The sequence below is a fragment of the Oncorhynchus gorbuscha genome, linkage group LG20, assembly GCF_021184085.1.
Source record: "Oncorhynchus gorbuscha isolate QuinsamMale2020 ecotype Even-year linkage group LG20, OgorEven_v1.0, whole genome shotgun sequence".
NCBI classification, from domain to species: domain Eukaryota; kingdom Metazoa; phylum Chordata; class Actinopteri; order Salmoniformes; family Salmonidae; genus Oncorhynchus; species Oncorhynchus gorbuscha.
In genome coordinates, this window is record NC_060192.1 from 38,167,491 (window position 1) to 38,184,848 (window position 17,358).

General features: G+C 42.4%; 1 protein-coding gene across 1 annotated transcript; it reads left to right on the plus strand.

The window, feature by feature from the left end:
* The first annotated feature begins 1,458 nt into the window (after positions 1 to 1,458).
* Positions 1,459 to 15,315, plus strand: LOC124007502 (C-type mannose receptor 2-like). Its single transcript, XM_046318129.1, has 6 exons — positions 1,459 to 1,514; positions 3,068 to 3,106; positions 3,569 to 3,940; positions 9,161 to 9,544; positions 9,677 to 10,033; positions 14,472 to 15,315. The coding sequence occupies exons 2-6, from the start codon at positions 3,070 to 3,072 to the stop codon at positions 14,477 to 14,479; spliced, it is 1,158 nt and encodes a 385-aa protein (XP_046174085.1). The 5' UTR covers positions 1,459 to 1,514; positions 3,068 to 3,069; the 3' UTR covers positions 14,480 to 15,315.
* The last annotated feature ends 2,043 nt before the right edge of the window (positions 15,316 to 17,358 follow it).

Consider the following 17,358-nt stretch of genomic DNA (forward strand, 5'->3'; position numbering starts at 1 on the left):
TATTTAGAACTCACACATGAAAAGGTTCATTATAATCCACACAATAATTCACATTCCGTGTGTCTGTCTGATTATTATGTTGCTGTAAAAAAAACTGGTCCAATTACAACCCTACACCTGTGTGCGTGTGTGCGTGTGCGTGTGTGTGTGTGTGTGTGTGTGTGTGTGTGTGTGTGTGTGTGTGTGACTGTGTGTGTGACTGTGTGTGTGTGTGTGTGTGACTGTGTGTGTGTGTGTGACTGTGTGTGTGACTGTGTGTGTGACTGTGTGTGTGTGTGTGTGTGTGTGTGTGTGTGTGTGTGTGTGTGTGTGTGTGTGTGTGTGTGTGTGTGTGTGTGTGTGTGTGTGTGTGTGTGTGTGTGTGTGTGTGTGTGTGTGTGTGTGTGTGTGTGTGTGTGCGCGTGCGCGTGCGTGCGTGCGTGCGTGTGAGGGAGAGAGAACAGTGTTGTGTTAGTATTTGCATGTGTTCCTTCAAATGTTGTTTTCTTTAACCAGTCTTTTGCATGTTTCTACGAGGAAGAAGAAATAAGACTAAACATCCAATAGAGATGCCATTCATCCATCCGTCACTACAATATGAAGTCGGGTAGCAGGAAGTACAGGAGTTGAAATGCACCTGTATAACATACACCTGCCCTAGAGGTGACAGAACCATTAGGAGAGAGAAAGAGGGAGAGGTAGACAGAGAGACAGACAGAGAGAGAAAGAGGGAGAGGTAGACAGAGAGACAGACAGAGAAAGAGGGAGAGGTAGACAGAGAGACAGACAGACATACAGAGAGAGAGAGGAAGAGGTAGAGGTAGACAGAGAGACAGACAGACAGAGAGACAGAGAGAGAAAGAGGGAGAGGTAGACAGAGAGACAGTGAGAGAAAGAGGGAGAGGTAGACAGAGAGACAGACAGAGAAAGAGGGAGAGGTAGACAGAGAGACAGACAGACAGACAGACAGAGAGACAGAGAGAGGAAGAGGTAGAGGTAGACAGAGAGACAGACAGACAGAGAGACAGAGAGAGAAAGAGGGAGAGGTAGACAGAGAGACAGAGAGAGATAGACAGAGAGACAGACAGACAGAGAGACAGACAGACAGAGAGACAGACAGACACAGAGACAGAGAGAGAAAGAGGGAGAGGTAGACAGACAGAGAGACAGAGAGAGAAAGAGGGAGAGGTAGACAGAGAGACAGACAGACAGAGAGACAGAGAGAGAAAGAGGGAGAGGTAGACAGAGAGACAGACAGACAGAGAGACAGAGAGAGAAAGAGGGAGAGGTAGACAGAGAGGTAGACAGACAGAGAGACAGAGAGAGAAAGAGGGAGAGGTAGACAGAGAGACAGTGAGAGAAAGAGGGAGAGGTAGACAGAGAGACAGAGAGAGAAAGAGGGAGAGGTAGACAGAGACAGAGAGAGAAAGAGGGAGAGGTAGACAGAGAGACAGAGAGAGAAAGAGGGAGAGGTAGAGCTGACAACAGAATAACACAACAACAAAGACAACATCTACAACAATAGCAAACATCAGGTAGGAGGATTTATCTAATATCTCTGCAAGTATGCCTGTTGAAGGTATAAAGTACAACACATTTAGTGAATGTGTATTATTATTTAGTAAAGACTTATTGTTCTTGTTTGTAAATATATATTTTGGAAAAACCATAAAATACGAGCCTGGATGTGTATACTGTGCATGAAATAAGTCATGTGATTTAAAATGTGAAATGCTCCTTCAAACTGTGATTATAGACAGACTATTTACATATTAATACTGGAGCACTTTATGTTTGTGTTTTCACTCATTACTTTTCATAACACTTAATGTATCTGTATCATGTCACCATGTTGTTGGTAGAAGATCTAGTTACCATCTGTATCATGTCTCCATGTTGTTGATAGAAGTTCCTGTTACCATCTGTATCATGTCTCCATGTTGTTGATAGAAGTTCCTGTTACCATCTGTATCATGTCACCATGTTGTTGGTAGAAGATCTAGTTACCATCTGTATCATGTCACCATGTTGTTGGTAGAAGATCTAGTTACCATCTGTATCATGTCTCCATGTTGTTGATAGAAGATCTAGTTACCATCTGTATCATGTCTCCATGTTGTTGGTAGTAGATCTAGTTACCATCTGTATCATGTCTCCATGTTGTTGATAGAAGATCTAGTTACCATCTGTATCATGTCTCCATGTTGTTGATAGAAGTTATAGTTACCATCTGTATCATGTCTCCATGTTGTTGATAGAAGTTCCTGTTACCATCTGTATCATGTCACCATGTTGTTGGTAGAAGTTCTAGTTACCATCTGTATCATGTCACCATGTTGTTGGTAGAAGTTCTAGTTACCATCTGTATCATGTCACCATGTTGTTGGTAGAAGTTCTAGTTACCATCTGTATCATGTCTCCATGTTGTTGATAGAAGTTCTAGTTACCATCTGTATCATGTCTCCATGTTGTTGGTAGAAGTTCTAGTTACCATCTGTATCATGTCACCATGTTGTTGGTAGAAGTTCTAGGAACCATCTGTATCATGTCTCCATGTTGTTGATAGAAGTTCTAGTTACCATCTGTATCATGTCTCCATGTTGTTGGTAGAAGTTCTAGTTACCATCTGTATCATGTCTCCATGTTGTTGATAGAAGTTCTAGTTACCATCTGTATCATGTCTCCATGTTGTTGGTAGAAGTTTTAGCCACCATCTGTATCATGTCTCCATGTTGTTGATAGAAGTTCTAGTTACCATCTGTATCATGTCTCCGTGTTGTTGGTAGAAGTTCTAGGTACCATCTGTATCATCTCTCCATGTTGTTGATAGAAGTTCTAGTTACCATCTGTATCATGGCTCCATGTTGTTGGTAGAAGTTCTAGTTACCATCTGTATCATGTCTCCATGTTGTTGATAGAAGTTCTAGGTACCATCTGTATCATGTCTCCATGTTGTTGATAGAAGTTCTAGTTACCATCTGTATCATGTCTCCATGTTGTTGGTAGAAGTTCTAGTTACCATCTGTATCATGGCTCCATGTTGTTGGTAGAAGTTCTAGTTCACATTTCTTTTCAATCCAATCTCCAGGGATGGACCAAACCTTGTTCCTCCTCCTCGTTTTCTCAGGTACGTGTTCATCTCTGAGAGTGTTTGTGTGTGTGTTTAAAAATAACTGTCATAATGTTGGTTTGTCCTCCACAGGGCTGTCCATCCTCCTCTCATAATGTTGGTTTGTTCTCCACAGGGCTGTCCATCCTCCTCTCATAATGTTGGTTTGTTCTCCACAGGGCTGTCCATCCTCCTCTCATAATGATGGTTTGTTCTCCACAGGGCTGTCCATCCTCCCCTCATAGTGTTGGTTTGTCCTCCACAGGGCTGTCCATCCTCCTCTCATAATGATGGTTTGTTCTCCACAGGGCTGTCCATCCTCCTCTCATAGTGTTGGTTTGTTCTCCACAGGGCTGTCCATCCTCCTCTCATAATGTTGGTTTGTTCTCCACAGGGCTGTCCATCCTCCTCTCATAATGTTGGTTTGTTCTCCACAGGGCTGTCCATCCTCCTCTCATAGTGATGGTTTGTTCTCCACAGGGCTGTCCATCCTCCCCTCATCCCTCCCTCATCAGTTCCACTTTGTGAACTTGACTAAGAACTGGACTGAAGCTCAGAGTTTCTGCAGACAGAACTACACTGACCTGGCCACCATAGATGACGACAAGGCAGATATGAAGAAGCTCAATAACACATTACCAGCAGCTGGTTGGATAGAATCAGCCTGGATAGGGCTGTATAACAACATCTGGAAGTGGTCTCTGGGAGACGAAGAGTTAGAGGGGGAGGGGTTTTGGGCCCAAGGACAAACAAATAATGAAGATAGCGATAAGTTCTGTGTGCGGATGTCGGAAGATAGGTTATGGCATCATGACAAGTGTGACAATGAATGGTTTTTTGTCTGCTATAAAGGTGAGTTCACCTGTCCATTTGCTTGTTCAGGTATGTTGTGTAACACAAGTCTTGAGTAAAGTATTTAATTTAGGACCCCATCAGTGGGCAATAAAAACAAACATAATCAAAGCCCCTTTTCTCTCTCAAATCCTATTTGACGTAATTCCTGTTCCGGTTGCTCATTTCAGAAACTGAAAAATGAAACAGCATTTTTTTTTACATAATAGATTACGCAGTTAAACAATTTATGAACTGTCGTGTATATATATATATATATATACACTGCTCAAAAAAATTAAGGGAACACTAAAATAAGACATCCTAGATCTGACTGAATGAAATATTCTTATTAAATACTTTTTTCTTTACATAGTTGAATGTGCTGACAACAAAATCACGCAAAAATTATCAGTGGAAATCAAATGTATCAAATCAAATCATCAAATCAAATGTATTTATATAGCCCTTCGTACATCAGCTGATATCTCAAAGTGCTGTACAGAAACACAGCCTAAAACCCCAAACAGCAAGCAATGCAGGTGTAGAAGCATGGTGGCTAGGAAAAAACCCTAGAAAGGCCAAAACCTAGGAAGAAACCTAGAGAGGAACCAGGCTATGTGGGGTGGCCAGTCCTCTTCTGGCTGTGCCGGGTGGAGATTATAACAGAACATGGCCAAGATGTTCAAATGTTCATAAATTACCAGCATGGTCGAATAATAGTAAGGCAGAATTGTTGAAACTGGAGCAGCAGCATGGCCAGGTGGACTGGAGACAGCAAGGAGTCATCATGTTAGGCAGTCCTGGGGCATGGTCCTAGGGCTCAGGTACTCCGAGAGAGAGAAAGAAAGAGAGAAGGAGAGAATTAGAGAACGCACACTTAGATTCACACAGGACACCGAATAGGACAGGAGAAGTACTCCAGATATAACAAACTGACCCTAGCCCCCCGAAACATAAACTACTGCAGCATAAATACTGGAGGCTGAGACAGGAGGGGTCAGGAAACACTGTGGCCCCATCCGAGGACACCCCCGGACAGGGCCAAACAGGAAGGATATAACTCCACCCACTTTGCCAAAGCACAGCCCCCACACCACTAGAGGGATATCTTCAACCACCAACTTACCATCCTGAGACAAGGCTGAGTATAGCCCACAAATATCTCCGCCATGGCACAACCCAAGGGGGGGGCGCCAACCCAGACAGGATAACCACAACAGTGAATCAACCCACTCAGGTGACGCACCCCTTCCAGAGACGGCATGAGAGAGCCCCAGTAAGCCAGTGACTCAGCCCCTGTAATAGGGTTAGAGGCAGAGAATCAGTGGAAAGAGGGGAACCGGCCAGGCAGAGACAGCAAGGGCGGTTCGTTGCTCAGGAGCCTTTCCGTTCACCTTCCCACTCCTGGGCCAGACTACACTCAATCATATGACCCACTGAAGAGATGAGTCTTCAGTAAAGACTTAAAGGTTGAGACTGAGTTTGCGTCTCTGACATGGGTAGGCAGACCGTTCCATAAAAATGGAGCTCTATAGGAGAAAGCCCTGCCTCCAGCTGTTTGCTTAGAAATTCTAGGGAAAATTAGGAGGCCTGCGTCTTGTGACCGTAGCATACGTGTAGGTATGTACGGCAGGACCAAATCAGAGAGATAGGTAGGAGCAAGCCCATGTAATGCTTTGTAGGTTAGCAGTAAAACCTTGAAATCAGCCCTTGCTTTGACAGGAAGCCAGTGAAGAGAGGCTAGCACTGGAGTAATATGATCACATTTTTTGGTTCTAGTCAGGATTCTAGCAGCCGTATTTAGCACTAACTGAAGTTTAATTAGTGCATTATCCGGGTAGCCGGAAAGTAGAGCATTGGAGTAGTCTATCCTAGAAGTGACAAAAGCATGGATTAATTTTTCTGCATCATTTTTGGACAGAAAGTTTCTGATTTTTGCAATGTTACGTAGATGGAAAAAAGCTGTCCTCGAAATGGTCTTGATATGTTCTTCAAAAGAGAGATCAGGGTCCAGAGTAACGCCGAGGTCCTTCACAGTTTTATTTGAGACGACTGTACAACCATTAAGATTAATTGTCAGATTCAACAGAAGATCTCTTTGTTTCTTGGGACCTAGAACAAGCATCTCTGTTTTGTCCGAGTTTAATAGTAGAAAGTTTGCAGCCATCCACTTCCTTATGTCTGAAACACATGCTTCTAGCGAGGGCAATTTTGGGGCTTCACCATGTTTCATTGAAATGTACAGCTGTGTGTCATCCGCATAGCAGTGAAAGTTAACATTATGTTTTCGAATAACATCCCCAAGAGGTAAAATATATAGTGTAAACAATAGTGGTCTTAAAACAGAACCTTGAGGAACACCGAAATGTACAGTTGATTTGTCAGAGGACAAACCATTCACAGAGACAAACTGATATCTTTCCGACAGATAAGATCTAAACCTGGCCAGAACATGTCCGTGTAGACCAATTTGGGTTTCCAATCTCTCCAAAAGAATGTGGTGATCGATGGTATCAAAAGCAGCACTAAGGTCTAGGAGCACGAGGACAGATGCAGAGCCTCGGTCCGATGCCATTAAAACGTAATTTACCACCTTCACAAGTGCCGTCTCAGTGCTATGATGGGGTCTAAAACCAGACTGAAGCATTTCGTATACATTGTTTGTCTTCAGGAAGGCAGTGAGTTGCTGCGCAACAGCCTTCTCTAAAATTTTGAAGAGGAATGGAAGATTCGATATAGGCCGATAGTTTTTTATATTTTCTGGGTCAAGGTTTGCCTTTTTCAAGAGAGGCTTTATTACTGCCACTTTTAGTGAGTTTGGTACACATCCGGTGGATAGAGAGTCGTTTATTATGTTCAACATAGGAGGGCCAAGCACAGGAAGCAGCTCTTTCAGTAGTTTAGTTGGAATAGGGTCCAGTATGCAGCTTGAAGGTTTAGAGGCCATGATTATTTTCATCATTGTGTCAAGAGATATAGTACTAAAACACTTGAGCATCTCTCTTGATCCTAGGTCCTGGCAGAGTTGTGCAGACTCAGGACAACTGAGGTTTGGAGGAATACGCAGATTTAAAGAGGAGTCCGTAATTTGCTTTCTAATAATCATAATCTTTTCCTCAAAGAAGTTCATGAATTTATCACTGCTAAAGTGAAAGTCATCCTCTCTTGGGGAATGCTGATTTTTAGTTAGCTTTGCGACAGTATCAAAAAGGAATTTCGGATTATCAACCCAAGGAGGTCTGGATTTGGAGTCACACTCAAAATTAAAGTGGAAAACCACACTACAGGCTGATCCAACTTTGATGTAATATCCTTAAAACAAGTCAAAATTAGGCTCAGTAGTGTGTGTGGCCTCCACGTGCCTGTATGACCTCCCTACAACACCTGGGCATGCTCCTGATGAGGTGGCGGATGGTCTCCTGAGGGATCTCCTCCCAGACCTGGACTAAAGCATCCGCCAACTCCTGGACAGTCTGTGGTGCAACGTGGCATTGGTGGATGGAGCGAGACATGATGTCCCAGATGTGCTCAATTGGATTCAGGTCTGGGGAACGGACGGGCCAGCCCATAGCATCAGTGCCTTCCTCTTGCAGGAACTGCTGACACACTCCAGCCACATGAGGTCTAGCATTGTCTTGCATTAGGAGGAACCCAGGGCCAACCGCACCAGCATATGGTCTCACAAGGGGTCTGAGGATCTCATCTCGGTACCTAATGGCAGTCAGGCTACCTCTGGCGAGCACATGGAGGGCTGTGCGGCCCCCCAAAGAAATGCCACCCCATACCATGACTGACCCACCGCTAAACCGGTCATACTGGAGGATGTTGCAGGCAGCAGAATGTTTTCCACGGCGTCTCCAGACTCTGTCACGTCTGCCACATGTGCTCAGTGTGAACCTGCTTTCATCTGTGAAGAGCACAGGGCGCCAGTGGCAAATTTGCCAATCTTGGTGTTCTCTGGCAAATGCCACACGTTCTCTGGCAAATGCCAAATGTCCTGCACGGTGTTGGGCTGTAAGCACAACCCCCACCTGTGGATGTCGGGCCCTCATACCACCCTCATGGAGTCTGTTTCTGACCATTTGATCAGACACATGCACATTTGTGACCTGCTGGAGGTCATTTTGCAGGGCTCTGGCAGTGCTCCTCCTGCTCCTCCTTGCACAAAGGCGGAGGTAGCGGTCCCGCTGCTGGGTTGTTGCCCTCCTACGGCCTCCTCCACATCTCCTGATGTACTGTCTCCTGGTAACGCCTCCATGCTCTAGACACGACGCTGACAGACACAGCAAACCGTCTTGCCACAGCTCGCATTGATGTGCCATCCTGGATGAGCTGCACTACCTGAGCCACTTGTGTGGGTTGAAGATTCCGTCTCATGCTACCACTTGAGTGAAAGCACCGCCAGCATTCAAAAGTGACCAAAACATCAGCCAGGAAGCATAGGAACTGAGAAGTGGTCTGTGGTCACCACCTGCAGAACCACTCCTTTATTGGGGATATCTTGCTAATTGCCTATAATTTCCTCCTGTTGTCCATTCCATTTGCACAACAGCATGTGAAATTTATTGTCAATCAGTGTTGCTTCCTAAGTGGACAGTTTGATTTCACAGAAGTGTGATTGACTTGGAGTTACATTGAGTTGTTTAAGTGTTCTCTTTATTTTTTGAGCAGTGTATTTAAAAAATAAATAAATAATAATATACAGACTAGCTCAAAAAATACCATGACAAAATTATCCAATGGATTATGATAATTTCATGGTAAAAAAAAGTGGACGTGCAAAAAGCAAGTAATTTGTTCCATGGCTCAGTAAGCTAAGTGGACGCAAGGATTTTTGGCTCAGTCACAAAGAGGAAGAACTTTGCAGATTTTCTAATGAATGAACCATGAACCATACTGGTGGGTGAATAAATAAAAAACTACATTTACAATAGATTGAAAAGTGTTTACACGTCATTGACACTTCAAGCCAAAATACTTTGACTAAAACTATGCATCATTTTGGGTAAGATCTGGGCATCGTTTAATTATTGTTTTGTTTTATTGTGGTAATTCATTAAATTATTATTACATTTTTATGACAAATTATGTTTATTTATTTATTATTTATTTTTTTATTATTATTATTTATTATTATTATTATTATTATTATTTATTTATTTATTTATATTTCCCTGTATACACATTCTTATGTAACTATAATGTTTAAGTACTATATATTTTCTTTTCTTCAAATAGGCAAAAATGCTACCAACAAGTTTATTCTCATCAAGTCAAAAAGACAGTTTGATAAGGCTCAGAAATGCTGTCGGGACAAACAAGGAACAGACCTGGTCAGTGTGAGGAATGCAACAGAGCGGGACGCAATAATGGAGGAGGTGAAAACAGACATAATGCCAAATGGCAGCACAGATACATACAGCGTGTGGATCGGGCTGCATAGTTTTCCTGGAGTCTGGAGGAAGTCTGACCAGAGTGTTTCCTCCTTCAATAACTGGAAGAAAGCTGAGCCGAGCAGGAATCCACATCAACAGAGAGAGTTATGTGGTAAAGTTAATTTCCCCTCTGGAGAGTGGAATGGTCAGGGTTGTACCACCAAACTTCCTTTTATCTGCTATGACGGTGAGACACTGACCAAAACAAAATGTTGTAATTGAGTAGTGATGAAAGGGACTGAACATTGTGGGGGTATTTTAGAATCATAGTATTTGTGTGAGTAGCCTGAGTCTCTGTGCCTCCCTCTTCTTCCTCCAGATGAATTGGTCCTGGTCTCAGAGAACAAGACGTGGTCAGAAGCCCTGTGGCACTGCAGAGACCTGGACATGGAGCTAGTGTCTGCCCACAACCAGAACATTCAGCACTGGGTCCAACAGAAAGCCAAGAAGGCCTCCACTCCCTTCGTCTGGCTGGGCCTGAGGTACACCTGCACCCTGGACTTCTGGTTCTGGGTCATTGGAGAAGAGTCCTGCTACCACAACTGGGCTGTCGGGGAGGGCTACAACACCACGAAGGAGCAGTGTGGGAACACGGGGGCCATACAGAGAGACGGGGGACAGTGGGTCGGCAAGTCTGAGACTGAGAGATTCAACTTCATCTGCAGCAACAGTACTGGTGAGATTTGATCTCTTTCTTTTGATGTGTTGAACCTCTCTCTCTCTACCTACCACTCTCTACACCTCTACACCTCTCTCTCTCTACCTACCACTCTCTACACCTCTACCACTCTCTCTCTCTACCTTTACCTCTCCCTCTCTCCCTTCACCTCTCTGATGGTGAAATTGTGAGTCAGGGGACAGTGGGTCGGCCTGCCTGAGACTAAGCGATTCAACTTTATCTGCAGTAACAGTGATGATGAGGTTTGATCTCTTTGGATGCTGTCTTTTTGAGATATTTTTCAAATAAATTACATTTTACTTTGTAATTCTTCTAGCTCATACTCAGTCTCCTATCAAATCTATTTCCGGATTCTCTCTCTATATGTCTCTGAAATGGTCATATATTTGACAGGGGGTCAGGAAGTGAAGGTCAGTTTCCACCTAATTTTGTGGCCAGTGTAGTGTGCACATAGCTTGTCTTCTCTTGAGACCAAAGTCTGCCTATAGTGGGCTCTCTCAATAGCAAGGCTACGCTCACTGAGTCTGTACATAATCAAAGCTTTCCTTAATAATGGGTCGGTCACAGTGGTCAGGAATTCTGCCACTGTGTACTCTAAGGTTTAGAGCCAAATATCATTCTAGTTTGCTCTGTTAGTTGGTAAATTCTTTCCAATGTGTCAAGTAATTATCTTTTAGTATTCTCATGATTTGGTTGGGTCTAATTGTGTCCAGGGGCTCATTGGGGTCTTTTTGTGCTTGTGAACAGAACCAGCTTGCTTAGGGAACTCTTCTCTAGGTTAATTTCTCTGTAAGTGATGGCTTTGTTTTATGTTGTACACTGAGGGTGTTATTGCATAATTGTACATACAGTCTCAATTTGGTGGTTGTCCCATTTTGTGAATTGTTGTTTGGTGAGGGGAATTATATAACTGATTCAAGTATAGTTGTATAACTGATTCAAGTATTTTTAGCCAGATCCTAATTGGTATGTCAAATTGTATGCTCCTTTTGATAACGTAGAAGGGCATTCTTGCCTCTCATATCATTCACAACTTTGTTGATGTTACTTGTGGTGCTGATGTTTAGGCCGAGGTATGTACAGTTGATTGTGTGCTCCAGGGCAACGGTGTCTAGATGGAATTTGTATTTCTGGTCCTGGTGACTGGACCTTTTTTTGGAATATTTTTTTTTGGTCGTACTGAGAATTCCTGTCAGGGCCCAGGTCTGTCAGGGCCCAGGTCTGTCAGGGCCCAGGTCTAACAGGGCCCAGGTCTGTCAGGGCCCAGGTCTGTCAGGGCCCAGGTCTGTCAAGGCCCAGGTCTGTCAGGGCCCAGGTCTGTCAGGGCCCAGGTCTGTCAGGGCCCAGGTCTGTCAGGGCCCAGGTCTGTCAGGGCCTTGGTCTGTCAGGGCCCAGGTCTGTCAGGGCCCAGGTCTGTTAGGGCCCAGGTCTGTCAGGGCCCAGGTCTGTCAGGGCCCAGGTCTGTCAGGGCCCAGGCCTGTGCAATCTGTGCAGAAGATCTACAATACCAGTCAGAAGTTTGGACACACCTACTCATTCAAGTTTTTATTTTATTTTTGACTACTTTCTACATTGTAGAATAATAGTGAAGACATCACAACTATGAAATAACACATATGGAATCATGTAGTAACCAACAAAAGTGTTAAACAAATCAAAATAGACCCATTGCCTTAATGATAGCTTTGCACACTCTTGTGCCTAGCACTTGTTGGCTGCTGTTCCTTCACTCTGCAGTCACATTTATCCCAAACCATCTCAATTGGGTTGAGGTCGGGTCATTGACACTGGGTGATTGTGGAGGCCAGGTCATCTGATGCAACACCCAATTACTCTCCTTCTTTGTCAAATAGCCCTTACACAGCCTGGGGGTGTGTTTTGGGTCAGTGTCCTGTTAAAAAACAAATGATAGTCCCACTAAGCGCAAACCAGATGCAATGGCATATACCTGCAGAACGCCGCCTTGCCATGCTGGTTAAGTGTGCCTTGAATTCTAAATAAATCACAGAGAGTGTCACCAGCAAAGCACCCCCACACCATCACACCTCCTCCTCCATGCTTCACAGTGGGAAGCGAAGATCATCCATTCACCTACTCTGAGTCTCAAAAAGACACAGCAGTTGGAGTCAGAAATCTCAAATTTGGACTCATCAGACCAAAGTACAGATTTCCAACGGTCTAATGTCCATTGCTCGTGTTTCTTGGTCCAAGCAAGTCTTTTCTTATTATTGGTGTTCTATAGTAGTGGTTTCGTTGCAGCAATTCAACCATGAAGGCTTGATTCACACAGTCTCCTCTGAACAGTTGATGTTGATGTGTCTGTTACTTGAACTCTGTGAAGCATTTTTTGGGATACAATTTCTGAGGCTGGTAACTCTAATGAACTTATCCTCTGCAGCAGAGGTAACTCTGGGTCTTCCTTTCCTGTGGCAGTCCTCACGAGAGAGTTTCATTATTGAGCTTCATGTTTTTTTGCGACTGCCTTGAAGAAACTTTTCAGAATTGACTGACCTTCATGTCTTAAAGTAATGATAGACTGTCATTTCACTTTGCTTATTTGAGCTATTCTTGCCATAATATGGACTTGGTCTTTTGCCAAATGGGGCTATATTCTGTATACCACCCCTACCTTGTCACAACACAACTGATTGGCTCAAACGCATTAAGAAGGAAAGAAATTCCACAAAATAACTTTTAACAAGACACACCTGTTAATTGAAATGCATTCCAGGTGACTACCTCATGAAGTTGGTTGAGAGAATGCCAAGAGTTTGCAAAGCTGTCATCATGGCAAAGGGTGGCTACTTTAAAGAATCTCTAATATAAAATATGTTTTGATTTGTTTAACACTTTTTTTGTGATTTCAAATGTGTTATTTCATAGTTTTGATGTCTTCACTATTATTTAAAAAATAAAAATAAAAATAATAATAATAATAACTAATAATAAATATAATAATAATAATAATAATAATAATAATAATAATAATAATAATAATAATAATAATAAGTAATTTCATCAATTCTAGAATAAGGCTGTACCATAGCAAAATGTTGAGAAGTCAGGGGGGCTGAATACTTTCCAAATGCACTGTAGGTGTCACACATGAAGACATTTTTCTCTGTTGAGATCATTTCCTTTTGAATTGCTACCCAAATGTAAAATGTTCCTCTTTTGATTAATTTAATTAGGGCTAGGGTCTAGTTTCCTGAATTTCCGCCTGACTGACGTGCCCAAAGTAAACTGCCTGCTACTTAGGCCCAGAAGCCAGGATATGCATATAATTGGTAGTTTCTAAAAGTGTTAATATAATGTCTGAAACTATAACAGAATTGAAATGGCAGGCAAAAATCAGAAGAAAAAACAACCAGAATTGGGGTTTGTTAGGTCATAGGCTCTTATTTATCAAACAAAATGACCATTCATGATGTAGGTGGGACCCTTGGGATTGCAAACAGAGAAAGATTTTCAAAAGTAAGTGATTTATTTCATCGCTATTTGTGATTTTGTGATGCCTGTGCTGGTTGAAAAATATGTTGATGTGGAGCGCTGTCCTCAGACAATTGCATGGTATGCTTTTGCCTTAAAGCCTATTGTAAATTGGACAACGTAGTTATATTAACAAAAAGTTAAGCTTTTAAATGATATAAGATACTTGTATGTTCACAAACGTTTAATATTACGATTAGTTATTTGAATTGCGTGCCCTAAATTTCAATGGATGTTGTCGACTGGTGTTGCTAGTGGGACCTTAGAGTGAGATAGGTCTGCTCTATACCAGATTACCATACACCCTGAGTCTCTGCCCTGTTTCACACCTGGTATTTTGGTGGATGGGACTACCAGCTCTCTTTAACCTAGATTGCAATCATCTCCTCTATACCATCTTTCTGTCTTTCTCTCTCTCTCTCTCGCCAAATATATTTCCTGAAACTCTGTCACTCTCTCTCATTCTTTTTCTCTATATCAATCTCTCTCTTTCGCTGTCACGTTCTGACCTTTATTTCCTTAGTTTTGTATTTATTTAGTGTGGTCAGGGCGTGAGTTGGGTGGGCAGTCTATGTTTGTTTTTCTAGGTTTTGGGTATTTCTATGTTTCGGCCTAGTATGGTTCTCAATCAGAGGCAGGTGTCATTAGTTGTCTCTGATTGAGAATCATACTTAGGTAGCCTGGGTTTCAATGTGTGTTTGTGGGTGATTGTTCCTGTCTCTGTGTTTGCACCAGATAGGGCTGTTTTAGGTTTGCACTTTTCTTGTTATTGTTGTTATTAAAGAACCATGAATAGAAACCACGCTGCGTTTTGGTCTCTACTTCACCACAAGAAAGCCGTTACATTCGCTCTAAACTTGAAATGTATTTCCTGATGTTCTCTCTCATGTTAAATGTTTTTCATGATATCCTCATACAGTATTATTTCCTTTGTTCTCAAATCCAGATTACTAGAACCAGACCCTGATCTCTGAACCAGTTGAACACTACAGTCCAACACATTGTTCCAGACCCTGCTCTGTTAACCAGCTGAACCCTACAGTCCAACACATTGTTCCAGACCCTGCTCTGTAGACCAGCTGAACCCTACAGTCCAGAATGTTCCAGACCCTGCTCTGTTGACCAGCTGAACCCTACAGTCCAACACATTGTTCCAGACCCTGCTCTGTTAACCAGCTGAACCCTACAGTCCAACACATTGTTCCAGACCCTGCTCTGTAGACCAGCTGAACCCTACAGTCCAGAATGTCCCAGACCCTGCTCTGTTGACCAGCTGAACCCTACAGTCCAACACATTGTTCCAGACCCTGCTCTGTTAACCAGCTGAACCCTACAGTCCAACACATTGTTCCAGACCCTGCTCTGTTGACCAGCTGAAACCTACAGTCCAACACATTGTTCCAGACCCTGCTCTGTTGACCAGCTGAACCCTACAGTCCAACACATTGTTCCAGACCCTGCTCTGTTGACCAGCTGAACCCTACAGTCCAACACATTGTTCCAGACCCTGCTCTGTTGACCAGCTGAACCCTACAGCCAAGAATGTTCCAGACATTCTCACATTTACATGATATAAGGTGTTGGAAAATCATTGTTATAAATATACATATATATATATATTATTTTTTTTACAGTACAGTGAGCTCCAAAGTATTGGGACAGTGACAAATATCACTCCCCCAAGACAGTCTAACCTCTCACCATTACAATAACAGGGTAGGTTAGCATTTTATATCATACCCCCAAGACATGCTAACCTCTCACCATTACAATAACAGGGTAGGTTAGCATTTTATATCATACCCCCAAGACATGCTAACCTCTCACCATTACAATAACAGGGTAGGTTAGCATTTTATATCATACCCCAAGACATGCTAACCTCTCACCATTACAATAACAGGGTAGGTTAGCATTTTATATCATACCCCAAGACATGCTAACCTCTCACCATTACAATAACAGGGTAGGTTAGCATTTTATATCATACCCCCAAGACATGCTAACCTCTCACCATTACAATAACAGGGTAGGTTAGCATTTTATATCATACCCCCAAGACATGCTAACCTCTCACCATTACAATAACAGGGTAGGTTAGCATTTTATATCATACCCCCAAGACATGCTAACCTCTCACCATTACAATAACAGGGTAGTTTAGCATTTTATATCATACCCCCAAGACATGCTAACCTCTCACCATTACAGTAACAACGGAGGTTAGCATTTGTGTCGGTATGATATTTATGCCTCCAGATGGTACAGTCAGTTGATATAGTCTTTGCGTTCTGTGAAAATGGGACCAAATAATATAATAATAATAATTTACTACTTTAATAGACATACAAGTGAATTTGTCCCAATAGTTTTGGTCCCCTAAAATGGGGGGACTATGTTAATGGTTCACCAGATATGGATGAAAATACTGACATTCTGCGCTTTAAACTCATAAATAATGCCTCTGTACTCCAAAGTGCTGGATTACAGAGCCTGAAGAACACACATAGTCTCACTGTCCCAATACTGTTGGAGCTCACTGGAAATAAAACATAGAGCTACATAGAGCTCCCTGGAAGTAAAACATAGAGCTACATAGAGCTCACTGGAAATAAAACATAGAGCTACATAGAGCTCCCTGGAAGTAAAACATAGAGCTACATAGAGCTCACTGGAAATAAAACATAGAGCTACATAGAGCTCACTGGAAGTAAAACATAGAGCTACATAGAGCTCACTGGATATAAACCATAGAGCTACATAGAGCTCACTGGAAGTAAAACATAGAGCTACATAGAGCTCACTGGATATAAACCATAGAGCTACATAGAGCTCACTGGAAGTAAAACATAGAGCTACATAGAGCTCACTGGAAATAAAACATAGAGCTACATAGAGCTCACTGGAAGTAAAACTGACATAGAACTGGATATAAACAATAGAGCTACATAGAGCTCACTGGATATAAACCTAGAGCACTAGAGCTCACTGGATATAAACCATAGAGCTACATAGAGCTCTCTAGAAGTAAAACATAGAGCTACATAGAGCTCACTGAAAGTAAAACATAGAGCTACATAGAGCTCACTGGATATAAACAATAGAGCTACATAGAGCTCACTGGATATAAACCATAGAGCTACAGAGAGCTCACTGGATATAAACCATAGAGCTACATAGAGCTCTCTAGAAGTAAAACATAGAGCTACATAGAGCTCACTGGAAGTAAAACATAGAGCTACATAGAGCTCACTGGATATAAACCATAGAGCTACATAGAGCTCACTGGAAGTAAAACATAGAGGTACATAGAGCTCACTGGATATAAACTGGAAGTAAAACATAGAGCTACATAGAGCTCACTGGATATAAATATAAACCTGGAAATAAGACATAGAGCTACATAGAGCTCACTGGATATAAACCATAGAGCTACATAGAGCTCTCTAGAAGTAAAACATAGAGCTACATAGAGCTCACTGGAAGTAAGACATAGAGCTACATTGAGCTCACTGGAAATAAACCATAGAGCTACGTACAGCTCTCTGGAAAATAAACAGAGTTACATAGAACTCTCTGGATATAATCCATAGAGCTACATAGAGCTCACTGGATATAAACCATAGAGCTACATAGACCTCACTGGATATAAACCATAGAGCTACATAGATCTCACTGGATATAAACCATAGAGCTACATAGACCTCACTGGATATAAACCATAGAGCTACATAGACCTCACTGGATATAAACCATAGAGCTACATAGAGCTCTCTGGATATAAACCATAGAGCTACATAGAGCTCACTGGATATAAACCATAGAGCTACATA